The 14,064-nt window shown below is 46.3% G+C and overlaps 1 protein-coding gene across 1 annotated transcript in view; it reads right to left on the bottom strand.

Moving 5' to 3' along the window:
- itpr3 (inositol 1,4,5-trisphosphate receptor, type 3) overlaps positions 1-14,064 on the bottom strand; it is a 185,378-nt gene that overhangs the window by 62,302 nt on the left and 109,012 nt on the right. Inside the window, exons 22-29 of the mRNA XM_078420692.1 lie at positions 13,869-14,059; positions 12,363-12,495; positions 11,741-11,798; positions 9,631-9,796; positions 6,202-6,351; positions 3,816-3,893; positions 2,152-2,277; positions 1,010-1,132 (exon numbers count right to left, since the gene is read on the bottom strand). Coding sequence (XP_078276818.1) covers positions 1,010-1,132; positions 2,152-2,277; positions 3,816-3,893; positions 6,202-6,351; positions 9,631-9,796; positions 11,741-11,798; positions 12,363-12,495; positions 13,869-14,059 — 1,025 coding nt within the window. The remainder of the gene's footprint in view (positions 1-1,009; positions 1,133-2,151; positions 2,278-3,815; positions 3,894-6,201; positions 6,352-9,630; positions 9,797-11,740; positions 11,799-12,362; positions 12,496-13,868; positions 14,060-14,064) is intronic.

Below are 14,064 nucleotides of genomic sequence, written 5' to 3' on the forward strand. Positions count from 1 at the left end.
CCACCTTCCCTCAGCCCCTCCCCTTTCCCCCCCACCTCCCTCTCCCCCTCCCCCATCCCTCGATCCTCCCTCCTCCCCCTCCCCCTCCCACACCCCTCCCCTCCTAGGAGACCGATTTAAACTTTAAAATGTGAATAACTTTAAAAATATAACACCGATTTCAATGAAACTTCTTCCACTAGCACCAAAGGGACGACGGTGAGTAAGGTGGGCCTAAAATTGTCGCGCTATCATGTACCGTTTTGGCTGGAGTTCAGGAACAAACAAACAAACAAACAAGTGTTTTAGTATATAGATGAGCCTAACGTGGGCAAATGCGACCAGCGTAGATGGGGCGTCTGGATCAGCATTGTTCCATGATGGCCAAAAGTGCCTGTTTCCACGTTGTCTGACTCTATGACAATGGCACCTGCCTGCCGTGATCCATATCACCACTCATCGCATCTATATACTAAAACTCTCGTTTGTTTGTTTATTTGTGATCGAACTACAGCCAAAACGGTACACGATAGCTTGACAATCTTAGGCCCACCTTACTCACCGTTGTCGCTTTAATGGTAAAGCAAGTAGTTTTATTGAAATCGGTGTTATATTTTTTAAGTTATTCACATTTTAAAGTTTAAATCTATCTCCCAGGGAGGGAGGGAGGGGGAGGGAGGGAGGGTGAGGGAGGGAGGGTGAGGGAGGGAGGAGGGTGGATAAGGGGGGTTGAGGGGGAAGGGGAAGTGGGGAGGGGAGGGGGAGGGGAGGGAGGGGGTAGGAGAGGGTGCTGCACCAATGCAGGAGAGGTTTGGGCCCAACGGGTCCACTTGGTCTAGGATCCATCTAAAAGCCTCTTAAACGCCACAATGGCATCTGCCTCTACCACGACTCCCAGAATCCAGTTCCAGGCACCACCCCGCTGTGCGTAAAACCTTGCACCTCCTTTATCTCATTTAGACTTTACCCCTCTCACCTGGAAGCGAAGTAGATTAACCCCGTGAAACCACATGCGCAACAGTTTACTTACTCCGGATGTTAAGAAGAGGTTCAGGTGCTTATAGAGCAGAGTTTGATTCTCAGGACTTCCAGCACAGAACTTCTGAAGGAATTGGTGTGTGTACTTCAAAATCTCACACATTTTTACATCAGTCTGCAATGCAACACAAGGTTCATTTATTTATTTATTTTTAATTTATTTTGTTGGGTCACAGGGAGAAAATATAAATTCCGTACAGACAGACAGCACCCGTAGTAAGGATTGTACCCGGGTCTCAAGGCAGAAACTCTACCGCTGCGCCACCGTGCCCATGTTGTCCCGTGACGTTGTCAGTGATCAGCTTTGTTTTGCATGCAATCCAATCAGGACAGTTAACACCGTACATAAATACAAATAAGTCAAACTTAAGTACAATAGAAAGAGCAAAGGGAAAGACACAGAGTGCAGAATTGGAGTGCACCATTTAGAGTCATAGAATCATAGAGTGGTACAGTGTGGAAACAGGCCCGTCGGTCCAACTTGCCCACGCCGGCCAACATGTTCCAGCTGCACTAGTCCCACCTGCCTGCATTTGGTCCATATCCCTCCAACTCTGTCTTATCCATGTACCTGCCTGACTGCTTCTTAAATGTTGGGATAGTCCCTGCCTCAACTACCTCCTTCGGCAGCTTGTTCCATACACCCACCACCCTTTGTGCGAAAAGGTTGCCCCTCAGATTCCTATGAAATCTTTTCCCCTTCACCTTAAGCCTATGTCCTCTGATCCTCGAATCACCGACTCTGGGCAAGAGATTCTGTGCATCTACCCGATCTATTCCTCTCATGATTTTTTACACAGACATAATGTCCAATGTCTGCAATGGGTTGAGGTGAATCGGACAGTGCCCTAACTTGTGGACTTTATGCCTTGGTCAAGATTCCAGCATCTTCAGTTCCTCGAGTCTCCAAGAAACTATAAAGTAACGTTTCGGCTCGGGACCCTTTTTCAGACCGAGTATGGTGGGCAGGAGGAGGGGAGAAAGCTGGCAGAGAGGAGGGGCAGGTGAGTGATAGGTGGATACAGGCGAGGAACTCCCAAAGAACTACTGCTGACTGAACAACCATTCCCTTCTACGGCTGCATGTCCTTTTGTTTGGTCCAGCCCATTGTCACAACGGTTCCCATGTTCTCACCTTGTCGTAAGGCACCTGAAGAAGGTCCAGCATGACTTTATGAGCGCCCATATTTTTCAGCAACCTCTGCTGTTTTCTCCTGACTTGTTCACCAACGCCACACATTCGATTCAGACGCTCCAAAATCTGCAAGGTTGACATTATAGATCAGTTCATGATTGATTGACTGATGGATGCAGCATGGAAACAGGCCCTCAGCACACCGAGACCACGCCGACCATCGACCGCCCATTCACACTAGTTCTACGTTATCCCCGCCCATACGCACTTGGGACAATTTACAGAGGCCAATCAACCTGCATGTGTTTGGGATGTGGGAGGACACTGGAGGACACCCACACGGTCACAGGGAGAGCGTGCAAACTCTGCACAGACAGCACCTGAGGTCAGGGTGGAACCCAGGTCTCTGGTGCTGTGAGGCAGTGGCTTTACCAGCTGCGCCACTGTGTGACCAATATTGATATTGAGGCCATCTTTATTTCTAGAACACAATATGGATGAGATCAGAAATGTGACCCTCACTGTGGTGTCCAAATCCATAAACTTATTCATGACACATTTCTCAGGCTCCACTGTGAAACAGCCCCAGATTTATATTCAATTTGATTTCCAATTCAGAGAAACATAGAAACATGGAAAGTAGGTACAGGAGTAGGCCATTTGGCCCTTCGAGCTAGTATCACCATTCAATATGATCATGGCTGGTCACCCAGAATCAGCACCCTGTTCCTGCTTTTTCCCTTGATTCCGTTAGCCCTAAGAGCTATATCCAACTCTCTCTTGAATAGACAGACAGGGGGAGAGAGACAGACGGGGAGAGAGACAGACGAGGAGAGAGACAGACGGGGAGAAAGACAGACAGGGAGAGAGACAAACGGGGAGAGAGACAGACGGGGAGAGAGGAAGACGGGGAGAGAGACAGAGAGACAGACAGAGAGAGAGACAGAGAGAAAGACAGAGAGAGAAACAGACAAATAGACAGAAAGAGAGAGGCAGAGAGATGTACAGAGAGAGAGACAGGGAGAGAGAGAGACAGATAGAGAGAGAGAGAGAGAGACACAGAGAGAGAGAGAGAGAGAGAGAGAGAGAGAGAGAGAGACACAGAGAGAGAGAGAGAGAGAGAGAGAGAGAGAGAGAGAGAGAGAGAGAGAGAGAGAGAGAGGGAGAGAGAGAGAGAGAGAGAGAGAGAGAGAGAGAGAGAGAGAGAGAGAGAGAGAGAGAGAGAGAGAGAGAGAGAGAGAGAGAGAGAGAGAGAGAGACAGAAAGAGAGACAGGCGGAGAGAGAGAGAGACAGGCAGAGAGAGAGAGAGACAGGCAGAGAGAGAGAGACAGGCAGAGAGAGACAGGCAGTGAGAGAGAGGCAGTGAGAGAGAGGCAGAGAGAGAGAGGCAGAGAGAGAGAGGCAGAGAGAGAGAGGCAGAGAGAGAGAGGCAGAGAGAGAGAGGCAGAGAGAGAGAGGCAGAGAGAGAGAGGCAGAGAGAGAGAGGCAGAGAGAGAGAGGCAGAGAGAGAGAGGCAGAGAGAGAGGCAGAGAGAGAGGCAGAGAGAGAGAGAGAGGCAAATGGGAGAGAGGCAGAGAGAGAGAGAGGCAGAGAGAGAGAGGCAGAGAGACAGACAGAGTTCCACAACTATAACAGTCCACTTCTCTTTCTAAATAAAACTCACCTCTTTTACTTCTTGATAGTTCCCACAATTTTTCACTCCTGTTGACTTGGGCAGACTAGTAGCATCATCACCAGTCTCCTGCAAGATGAGTAATGCAGTGGTGAAACAAACTTGCAACAACTATGCACACATTTACATATACAACTGCAATTACGAGGAATATAGACACAAAATGGTGGAGTAACTCAGCGGGTCAGGCAGCATCTCTGGAGAAAAGGAAAAGCTGGTGTTTTGGGTCGAGACCCTTCTTCAGACTGAAAGTGAGGGGAGAGGGAAACTAAAGATTATGAACAGGTACAAAGAACAAAGGAACGAAAGATATGCAAAAGGAAAAATCAAAGCCAGCAGTGACGATGAAGGAAAGGTGGAGCCCACAATAGTCCATTGTTGGCTGTGGAGAAGGTGATAATGAGTGAAACCATGAAACTAAACAGGACGACTGTGAAACTGGATGGATGACTAGGGTGAGGGATGGAGAGAGAAGGAATGCAGGGGTTACTAGAAGTTAGAGAAATCAATATTCACACCGCTGGGCTGTAAGCTGCCTAAGCGAAACATGGGGTAAAAGTTTTTTGCTGAGCAAGTTGAAACTGTTGTTATGTTGTTAATGCATCCGAACAAGTGGCTCAAAAATCAGAATGGGTTGTCAGAAATCATAATCTGACATATTTCCCAAGATCCAGCTTCCAGTATGCAAAGCTTACAGGTTGAAAGTGAGAGGGGAAAGATTTAATGGAAACCCGAGGGTCAACTTTTTCACAAAGAGGGTGGCAGGCATATGAAACCAGCTGTCAGAGGAGGTATGTGAGGCAGGTACAAGTACAGCATTTAAAATACATTTGGACAGGTACATGGATAGGAAGGGTTTGGAGGGATATGGGCCAAATGCAGACAGGTGGGACTAGTGTAGATGGGGCATCTTGGTTGGCAGGGCAAATTTGGCCTATTTCTGGGCTGTGGGACTCCATGACTTTATACTCGAAAATAATGTATGCACTTCCAGAATTTTCCATCTATTAGTTTTAGCCTCGACAATTCTAGAGATGTTCATGCAGAGTTATTGACCAAATCATAAACTCTGTTTCTCTCTCCACAGACGCTGCCTGACCTGCTGAGTATTCTGAAGAAAGTCAACTGGAGTGCGTTCGTGAGCTACCATCTATTTTATTGGAGACCCTCGGACTACCTTTAATTGGATTTTACTGGAAATATCTTGCAATAAACGTTATTCCCTTTATCCCGTATCTGTACATCGTGGATGGCTCGATTGTGATCGTGCATACTTTCGTCTGATTGGATATCACGCAACAAATACATTTTCACTGCACCTTGAAACACGTGACAATAGACTAAACTAATCTAAACTAAGCTAGTTGAAGTTAGTGTTGTGTAGTGTTCATGTAGAATTATTGATCAAACTCATTAACTATTTCTCTCTCCATAGAAATGGTTTCTTCCGGTGCTCCGTTTTTTTCCGGCATCCCAAAGGTATGCGCGTTTGTCAGTTAATTGACGGCACAGTGGCGCAGTGGTAGAGCTGCCGCCTCACAGCGCCAGAGACCTGGGTTCGATCCTGACTAGGGGTGCTGTCTGTGAAGAGTCTGCACCTGCTCCCTGTGACCGCGTGGGTTTTCTCTGGGTGCTCCACTTTCCTCCCACAGTGTGTGTTTGTAGGTTAATTGGCTTCTGTAAATTGTCCCTAGTGTGTGGGATGGAACCTGTGTATGGGTGATTGCTGACCGGCGCGGACTCGGTGGGCCGAAGGGCCTGTTTCCACACTGCATCTCGAATGCTCACAAAAGCACTCAGTGCACAGATGCTGCTAAGATCGCTACCTGTGGTATCTGACATAATTAAAATGATCGTGAACAGTGAATTGTGCCTCTTCTGGAATGTGCATGATTTTGAAGAGATTAGAAATACTGCATACCATAAAATAACATTGTTTTGAAGCTCTATCCGAGTCTGAAGAACGGTCACCTATTCCTTTCCTCCAGAAACGCTGTCTGACTGGCTGAGTTACGGCTGAGTACGGGTGTCAGGGGTAATGGGGAGAAGGCACAAGAATGGGGTTAGGAGGGAGAGATAGATCAGCCATGATTGAATGGCAGAGTAGACTTGATGGGCCGAATGGCCTAATTCTACTCATCACTTCTGACCTCATGAGTTACTCCAGCTTTTTGTGTCTATCTTCGGTAGTTGAGGCAGGTACTATCACCAACGTTTAAGAAACATTTACAGTTACATGGATAGGATAGGTTTAAAGGGATTTGGACCAAAGGCAGGCAGGTCAGACTTGTGCAGATGGGGCATGTTGGTCGGCGTGGGCAAGTTGGGCGGAAGGGCCTGTTTTCACGCTGTATGACTCTAGGAGGTGGGAGGTTACCTCTGAGTTTGGCTTCTTGCCCTCAGTTCCTAGTCTGTTCTTCTTGACGACCCACAGCTCCGACTTTTCCACCATTGTGCGCAGACGATCCAAATCAGATTTGATCACTTTATAGTTCTCCACATCTTGAGGCGATATCAGAAGTTGGACCTAACAGTGAAGCAGAATGAAAATATCACTTTCCAATAAGTGAAATCGAGTTATAATAATAATAATAATGCATTACATTTATATAGCGCTTTTCAAACACTCAAAGACGCTTTACAGGGATTACTAGAACATAGAGAAGCGAATAAATAGATAAATAAGTAAACGAACAGAAAAAGGAGACAGAAGGTGAGGTGACGGTCAGTGGTTGAAGGCAGTGCTGAACAGGTGAGACTTCAGTGATGTTTTGAATGTGGTGAGTGAGGAGGAGTCTCTGACGGTTTGGGGTAGTGAGTTCCATAGGGTGGGAGCAGCGATGGAGAAAGCCCTGTCCCCCCAGGATCTGAGTTTGGTCTGGATGGGGGGGGGGGACAGGAGGTTGGCAGCAGCAGAGCGGAGGGTGCAGGTGGGAGTGTGCCTGTGGAGGAGGTCAGTCAGGTAGGATGGGGCCAGGTTATGGAGGGCTTTGTAGGTCATGAGGAGGATTTTGTACTGGATTCTCTGGGGGATGGGGAGCCAGTGGAGTTTGTAAAGGACGGGGGTGATATGGTCACGGATCGGGGAGTGGGTGAGTAGACGGGCAGCGGAGTTTTGAATGTATTGAAGTTTACAGATGATTTTTGAGGGTGAGCCATAGAGGAGGCTGTTGCAGTAGTCCAGACGGGAGGTGATGAAGGCGTGGATGAGGGTTTCTGCAGCTGTGGAGGAGAGGGATGGACGGAGACGGGCAATGTTTTTGAGGTGGAAGAAGGCTGTCTTTGTGATGTGTTTGATGTGTTTGTCGAAGGAGAGGGTTTGATCAAAGATGATTCCAAGATTCCGGATGTGAGGGGAGGTGGGTACTGGGAGACCATCAATATTGAGGATGAAGTTTTGGGTGGATTTGGTGAGTGTTTTTGGACCAATGATGATGATTTCAGATTTGTTGCAGTTGAGTTTGAGGAAATTTGATTGAAGCCAAGATTTTATTTCAGTGATGCAGTTTGTCAGTGTAGAGTGTGTGGTGGTGGAGATTGACTTGGTGGAGATGAGGAGCTGGATATCATCGGCGAAGCAGTGGAAGTTGAGACCATGACGGCAGATTAATTGACCAAGGGGGAACAGGTAAAGGATGAAGAGGAGGGGGCCAAGGACTGAGCCTTGGGGGACACCTTGGGGGAGGGGAGCGGTGGGGGATTTACAGTTGTTAATGGAGATGAACTGGTGCCTGTCAGAGAGGTAAGATTTGAACCAGGATAGGGCTGTGCCGGTGATGTTAAAGGAGGTTTCAAGTCGGGTGAGGAGAATGGAGTGATTTATGGTGTCAAAGGTGGCGCTGAGGTCAAGTAGGATGAGGATGTTGAGGTTGCCAGCGTCAGAGGAGAGGAAAAGGTCGTTTGTGATTTTGAGGAGCGCAGTTTCAGTACTGTGGTTGGAGCGGAATCCGGATTGGAAAGTTTCATACAGGTTATTGGTAGAGAGGTGGTATTTGAGTTGAGAAGCTACGGCACCCTTTGGACAGAAAGGGTAGGTTGGAGATTGGTCTGAAGTTGATTGGGGTGTCAGGGTTGAGACCAGGTTTTTTCAGAATGGGGGTGACAGCAGCGATTTTGAGGGATGGCGGGACGATGCCAGTGGACAGGGAGGAATTTATTGTTGCAGTGATAAGTGGAGAGAGAGCAGAGTTATAAAATGTTGCTTTCGACGGGGGAATAAGTGGATCATTATACTGATACTAGCATCAAATTACTCCTTCGGTGAAGTTATTGGATACTTTAATAGTCCATGTTTGTTATGACAAGTTGATCAGCACTGCCAAGGATTAAGTTTCCATCCATCCCTTGAAATCCAAAACAAAATGTATAAAACACTTTTTAAACAGACTTGCGTTCAGATCCTTGAACCAGGCTTGAGATTTGTTTGGTCACCAAAATACTTTTAACCGTCAACATCTGAAGGAAACCGACATGGTACGAGGTGAAAGGATATTTAAGAGATTTGTTTGTAGATTTGAGGTTTAATTTAACTGATGAGAACCATCACAGGGAAACAGAAGTGGGAATAACTCCAAACAATTAAATTGGTACTGAGAATAACAAATGCCAATGCAAATGGAAATTATCAGTAGATAATTTTGATAGAATCAAGAACTCCCTTTCCCAACATTGCTTGTAAACTAATAAAGAACATATAAATGAATATTTCCCATCATTACAACTGGATTTTATTGATGTAAAATTATGATGGGGGGGGGAGAAAGGAAATAACGTCCACATACATCGACAAACCTAGCAGCTCATGACAATGTAATGGTTTGGCCTCAGGGATAAGGCATCTGACATCGCATTTGATGCGATGTCATCAGAAGACTGCAGGTTCGAGTCCTGTCATGGTTGTTTTGGGCAACGCAGTGGTGCAGCTGCTGCCTCACAATGCCAGAGACCCTGCTTCGATCCTGACCTCAGATGCTGCCTGTATGGAGTTTGCAGGTTCTCCCTGTGACCTTGTGGGTTTCCGTCGGGTGCTCTGGTTCCGCCCACATTCTAAAGATATGCCAGGGTGAAGGTTAATTCGCTTCTGTAAGATTACGCCTAGTGTGTGGGGAGTCGATGAGAAAGAGGGATAATATGGAACAAGTGTGAATGGGAGATCGATGGTCAGTGTGGCCAAAGGACCAGATTCCATGTGGGATCTTTCAATCAATCAATTAAGGACGACACGGGACTCAGCGGTAGAGTTGCTGCCTGACAGCGCCAGAGACCCGTGTTAGATCCTGACTATGGATGATGTCTGTACGGAGTATGTACATTCTCCCTATGACCTGCGTGGGTTTTCTCCAGGTGCTCCGGTTTCCTCCCACACCCAATGACATACAGGATTGTAGGCTAATTGGCTTGGTAAAATTGTAAACTGTCCGTAATGTGCGTAGGACAGTGTTAGTGTGCAGGGATCACTGGTTGTCGCGGACTCGGTGGGCCAAAGGGCCTGTTTCCGCACTGTATCCCTAAACTAAACTAAGTGAAGCACCCTGCCTGGTAATTTCTCATTCGTCAGACTCAAATGAGAAGATGTCACCGATGTTTCCATAATGTATCTCTAAAACTAAACTAAAACTCCAGCCGACATGTCCATGACTTCAAACTGGTTTCATTCTAAATTTAGAACCTATTCTTCAATGGCACAAAATGCACAAGGTGCTAGAGTAACTCAGCGGGTCAGGCAACATCTTTGGAGAATATAAATAGGTGACGTTTCGGGTCAAGAACCTTCTTCAGATGCAGACACTTCAGTGGCGCCCCTCACCTGTTTAAAGGTGGCAAGCAGCTCCTGCCTTTGACTGAAATGTTTGAAGAGGAGCTGCAGTGAGCCGGAGACGAGCGGTGGGTAATCGTGCATGGTCAGGTGAATAAGCACTCGTAGTAACATGGTGCCTCCCTCGTCATCCACCTCCAGGGTACTGTTGCTTTTACTGCGGAAAAGACAATTAAGTGCATTCACGATCGGTAAAATCACCCGTGGCTTTAGTACGCCCGACACCACACGCGAACTACAAAACTAATGGAGCTTGCGTTTTAATATCTGAGTGAAGATATCAAAATCAAAAAAAAGATACAAAGTGCCACGTATGTGCCACAAAGTCCCACATTCAAAGTGGGACAGGCAATATATACGGAACACATGGATAGATGACGCACGGCACAGTGGAGCGGCAGTAGAGTTGCCGCCTCACAGCGCCAGGGACCCAGGTTCGATCCAGACTATGGGTGCTGAGTTTTGTACGTCCTCCCTAGGGCAGCGTGGGTTTTCTCCAGGTGCTCTGGTTTCCTCCCACAATCCAAAAACGTACAGGTTTGTAGTTTAATTGGCTTCTGAATATTGTAAATTGTCCTTAGTATGTAGGATAGTGCTAGTGTACAAGGTGATTGCTGGGTAGCGTGGATTTGGTGGGCCTAAGAGTCATTTCCATGCCGTATCTCTAAAGCCTAAAGTCTACTGACGTTTTGGGTCGAGACCCTTCTTCAGACTGACTGTAAGGGGGGGGGGGGGAAGAAAAATGCTGGAAAGGGGAGAGTCAGGACAAAGCGTGCCAGGTAATAGGTCAACATAGTCGAGGATTTATTTTGATAGGAAGATGGTCGAAACAAAGAGCAGAGATAAGAAAGGAAGGTCATAGAGTCTTAAGAGTTTCAGATGGTGATACAGGGGGAAGGTGTGATACAGGTATGAAGAATTGCAGATTGTGAAGCCACTTTGTTACCTTTTGTGTATTAACTGGCATCTGCAGTTCCATGTTTCTACAAAGTGCTGGAGTAACTCAGCAGGTCAGGCAGCATCTCTGGAGAGCGATGTTTCGGGGTGGGACCTTTCTTCATTTGAAGAAGAGTCCCGATCCAAAATAGATGCTGCCTGAATCACTTCACTTTGTGTTTCACTCAAGATTCCAGCATCCGCAATTCCTTATGTCTCCAGAAACCCAAGCTCACATTCCACCATCACCCGCAATTGGAGACGTTTTCTAAAAGAGTCCCGAAGCATCACCTATCCATGTTCACCAGATGCTGCCTGACCTGGTGAGCTATTCCAGCACTTGGTATCTTTTTTGGTAAGGCAACATCTCCAGTACCTTTCGTCTGCACATCAAAATCAAAACAATAGACAATAGACAATAGACAATAGGTGCAGGAGTAGGCCATTCAGCCCTTCGAGCCAGCACCGCCATTCAATGCGATCATGGCTGATCACTCTCAATCAGTACCCCGTTCCTGCCTTCTCCCCATACCCCCTCACTCCGCTATCCTTAAGAGCTCTATCCAGCTCTCTCTTGAAAGCATCCAACGAACTGGCCTCTACTGCCTTCTGAGGCAGAGAATTCCACACCTTCACCACTCTCTGACTGAAAAAGTTCTTCCTCATCTCCGTTCTAAATGGCCTACCCCTTAAACTGTGGCCCCTTGTTCTGGACTCCCCTAACATTGGGAACATGTTTCCTGCCTCTAATGTGTCCAATCCCCTAATTATCTTATATGTTTCAATAAGATCCCCCCTCATCCTTCTAAATTCCAGTGTATACAAGCCTAATTGCTCCAGCCTTTCAACATACGACAGTCCCGCCATTCCGGGAATCAACCTAGTGAACCTACGCTGCAAGGCCTTAAAATGGCAAGGTCTCTGGATATAAAAACAGGCACAAGGTGCTGAAGCAACTCAGCAGGTCAGGCAGCATCTCTGGAGAACATGGATTAGCGATGTTTCGGGTCGGGACCCTACTTCAGACTGGGGACTCCTTTTCTCCAGAGAAGCTGCCTGACCCGCTGAGTTGCTCCAGAAACTGGACTCCCACGCATCAAGGGAAAAAACTGTTAATTGGCCATTTAATTAAATTGATTTGAAAAAACTCAACCAGAACACTTACCCAAACACAAACATTAATTCTGCTTGTTCACCAATAAAATCCAGGTTTATTGTTGGGACTGAAAAGAGAAATGCAGATTTCAAGTAACAATGCTTGATAATTAGTATAAGAAAATAACTGCAGATGCTGGTACAAATCGATTTATTCACAAAATGCTGGAGTAACTCAGCAGGTCAGGCAGCATCTCGGGAGAGAAGGAATGGGTGACGTTTCGGGGCTTCAGTGTCTCGACCCGAAACGTCACCCATTCCTTCTCTCCCGAGATGCTGCCTGACCTGCTGAGTTACTCCAGCATTTTGTGAATAAATGCTTGATAATTAATCACCATTTTTTTTGTTTTGACCAATAATTACCACAAAAAAATGCCAAGACCTATTGGCAATACTGCATCATTTTTGCACATCCATATTTTGCACTGACCCTTCAGAAGCCTGAAGATTCTCTTCTCCACTAACTATTTGTGCGGCACAGTGGCATCGTGGTAGAATTTGCTGTTTTCCAGCACCATCGACCTGGGTTCGATCCTGTCTGTTAGGGAGTTTGTACGTTCTGTACAAACAAATTGCTTTCATTGGAATTTCACAGCTAATATTTCTGAAAGGCGAGTTAAAAATCTGCTCACCTGCTGACTCCATGAATGGGTTGACAGAATTTTCACTTGGGTTTTCTGGGTCAGGTTCAGTGCCAGAAAATTTCTTTTTGAATTCGGACAGCAGGTATGAGATTCTGAAGTCCAACCTGACATTAAGAATGAACTGAAAAGTAGAGTAAATTAAATGAATTTACTTTGAAAATCTTCCAAAGCTCAAATATATTGTGCAAGTGCGACTAGTGTAGATGCGGCATTTTGGTCAGCATGGGCAAGTTGGGTTGAAGGGCCTGCTTCCAAGATATATATACAGTATATATATATATAGCTTGGAAACAGGCTCTTCAGCCCAACTTGCCCTTGCCAACCAAGATGCCACGTCTACACTTGTCCCACCTGCTCACATTTCACCCACATATATCTATGCCACCGTAAATGTATATATCACTGTAAATGTAAATGTATATATTTGCTGAATGCAAATTGGAGGAATAGCATCACATATTTCGCTTGGGCAGCTTACTGCCCAATATTGTTTTTTATGAATATTGATTTCTCTCACTTCAGGTAGCCCCAGCATTCCCTCTCTCTCTCTATCCCTCCCCCACCCAAGTCGCACTAGCTTCTTGTTTTCACCTAACAAACATTTAACAATGGCCTGTTTCACTTATCATCGTTACTTTTTTGCATATCTTGCACTCAAAGAAATGAATTTCCTTTATCTCTCTCCCTCATCGCCTATTTCTCTCGTTTCCCTTGTCCTGAAGCAGTCTGAAGAAGGATCTCGCCCTGAAACGTCACCCATTCCTTCTCTGCAGAGATGCTCCTGTCCCGCTGAGTTACTCCAGCTGTTTGTGTCGATCTTATACAATATAAATTATATATATATCAAGATTCACAACAGTGTTACAGTATGAAATGAGCATGATGCTTCATGTGCCTAATATGGTGTGCAGTCCTAGGCCCCCCATTACAGAGGGAGAGGGTGCAGAAGAGATTTACCAGAATGCCGCCTGGATTAGAGAGTTTTAGCTATCGGCAGAGACTGGGCAAACTTGGATTGTTTTCTCAGGAACATTGGGGGCTGAGGGGAGACCTGTTAGAAATACATAAAATTATGAAAGGCATGGTGTATGGGGTAGACAGACAGAACCCTTCCCCCCCAAGGTGGAAACGTCAAAGACTGGAGGCAATAGCTTTGTGGTCAGAGGGGCAAGTGTGGGGCGGCACAGTGACACAACTGGGAGAGCTGCTGCCTACAGCACCAGAGACCCTGGTTTGATTCTGACCTTGGACGCTGTCTGTGTGAGTTAATGCGTTCTCCTGCCTGGGTTTCCTCCGGGTGCTCTGGTTTCCTCCAACATCCCAAAGAAGTGTGGGTTTGTAGGTTAATTGGCACCTGTAAAGTTGCCCCTAACGTGTCGGGAGTGGAACTAATGTCAATGGGTGATGGGTGAGAGAGTCTGTTTCAGTGCCCTATCTCTCAACTAATCATGGAGGAAATAAAAATATCAATATTGTGACAGCGATATTTCGTACCTGTAAAATCTCCAGGATTTTCAGTTTTGTATCCATAACAGTGATGTTTTTATGGTCTGGAATATCCTTTGGCTTCACTGGCGGTTCGGAAATGGGAGGTGGAGCAGGATGAAAGAGAGATTGTTTTCTGCTTAGGACCATGGTAGAGACAATGTGTCCAACGCCATGGATGGACTTCTTCATACTTTTTCCTGAA

This window comes from Rhinoraja longicauda, chromosome 24, assembly GCF_053455715.1.
Source record: "Rhinoraja longicauda isolate Sanriku21f chromosome 24, sRhiLon1.1, whole genome shotgun sequence".
In the NCBI taxonomy this organism is placed as follows: domain Eukaryota; kingdom Metazoa; phylum Chordata; class Chondrichthyes; order Rajiformes; family Arhynchobatidae; genus Rhinoraja; species Rhinoraja longicauda.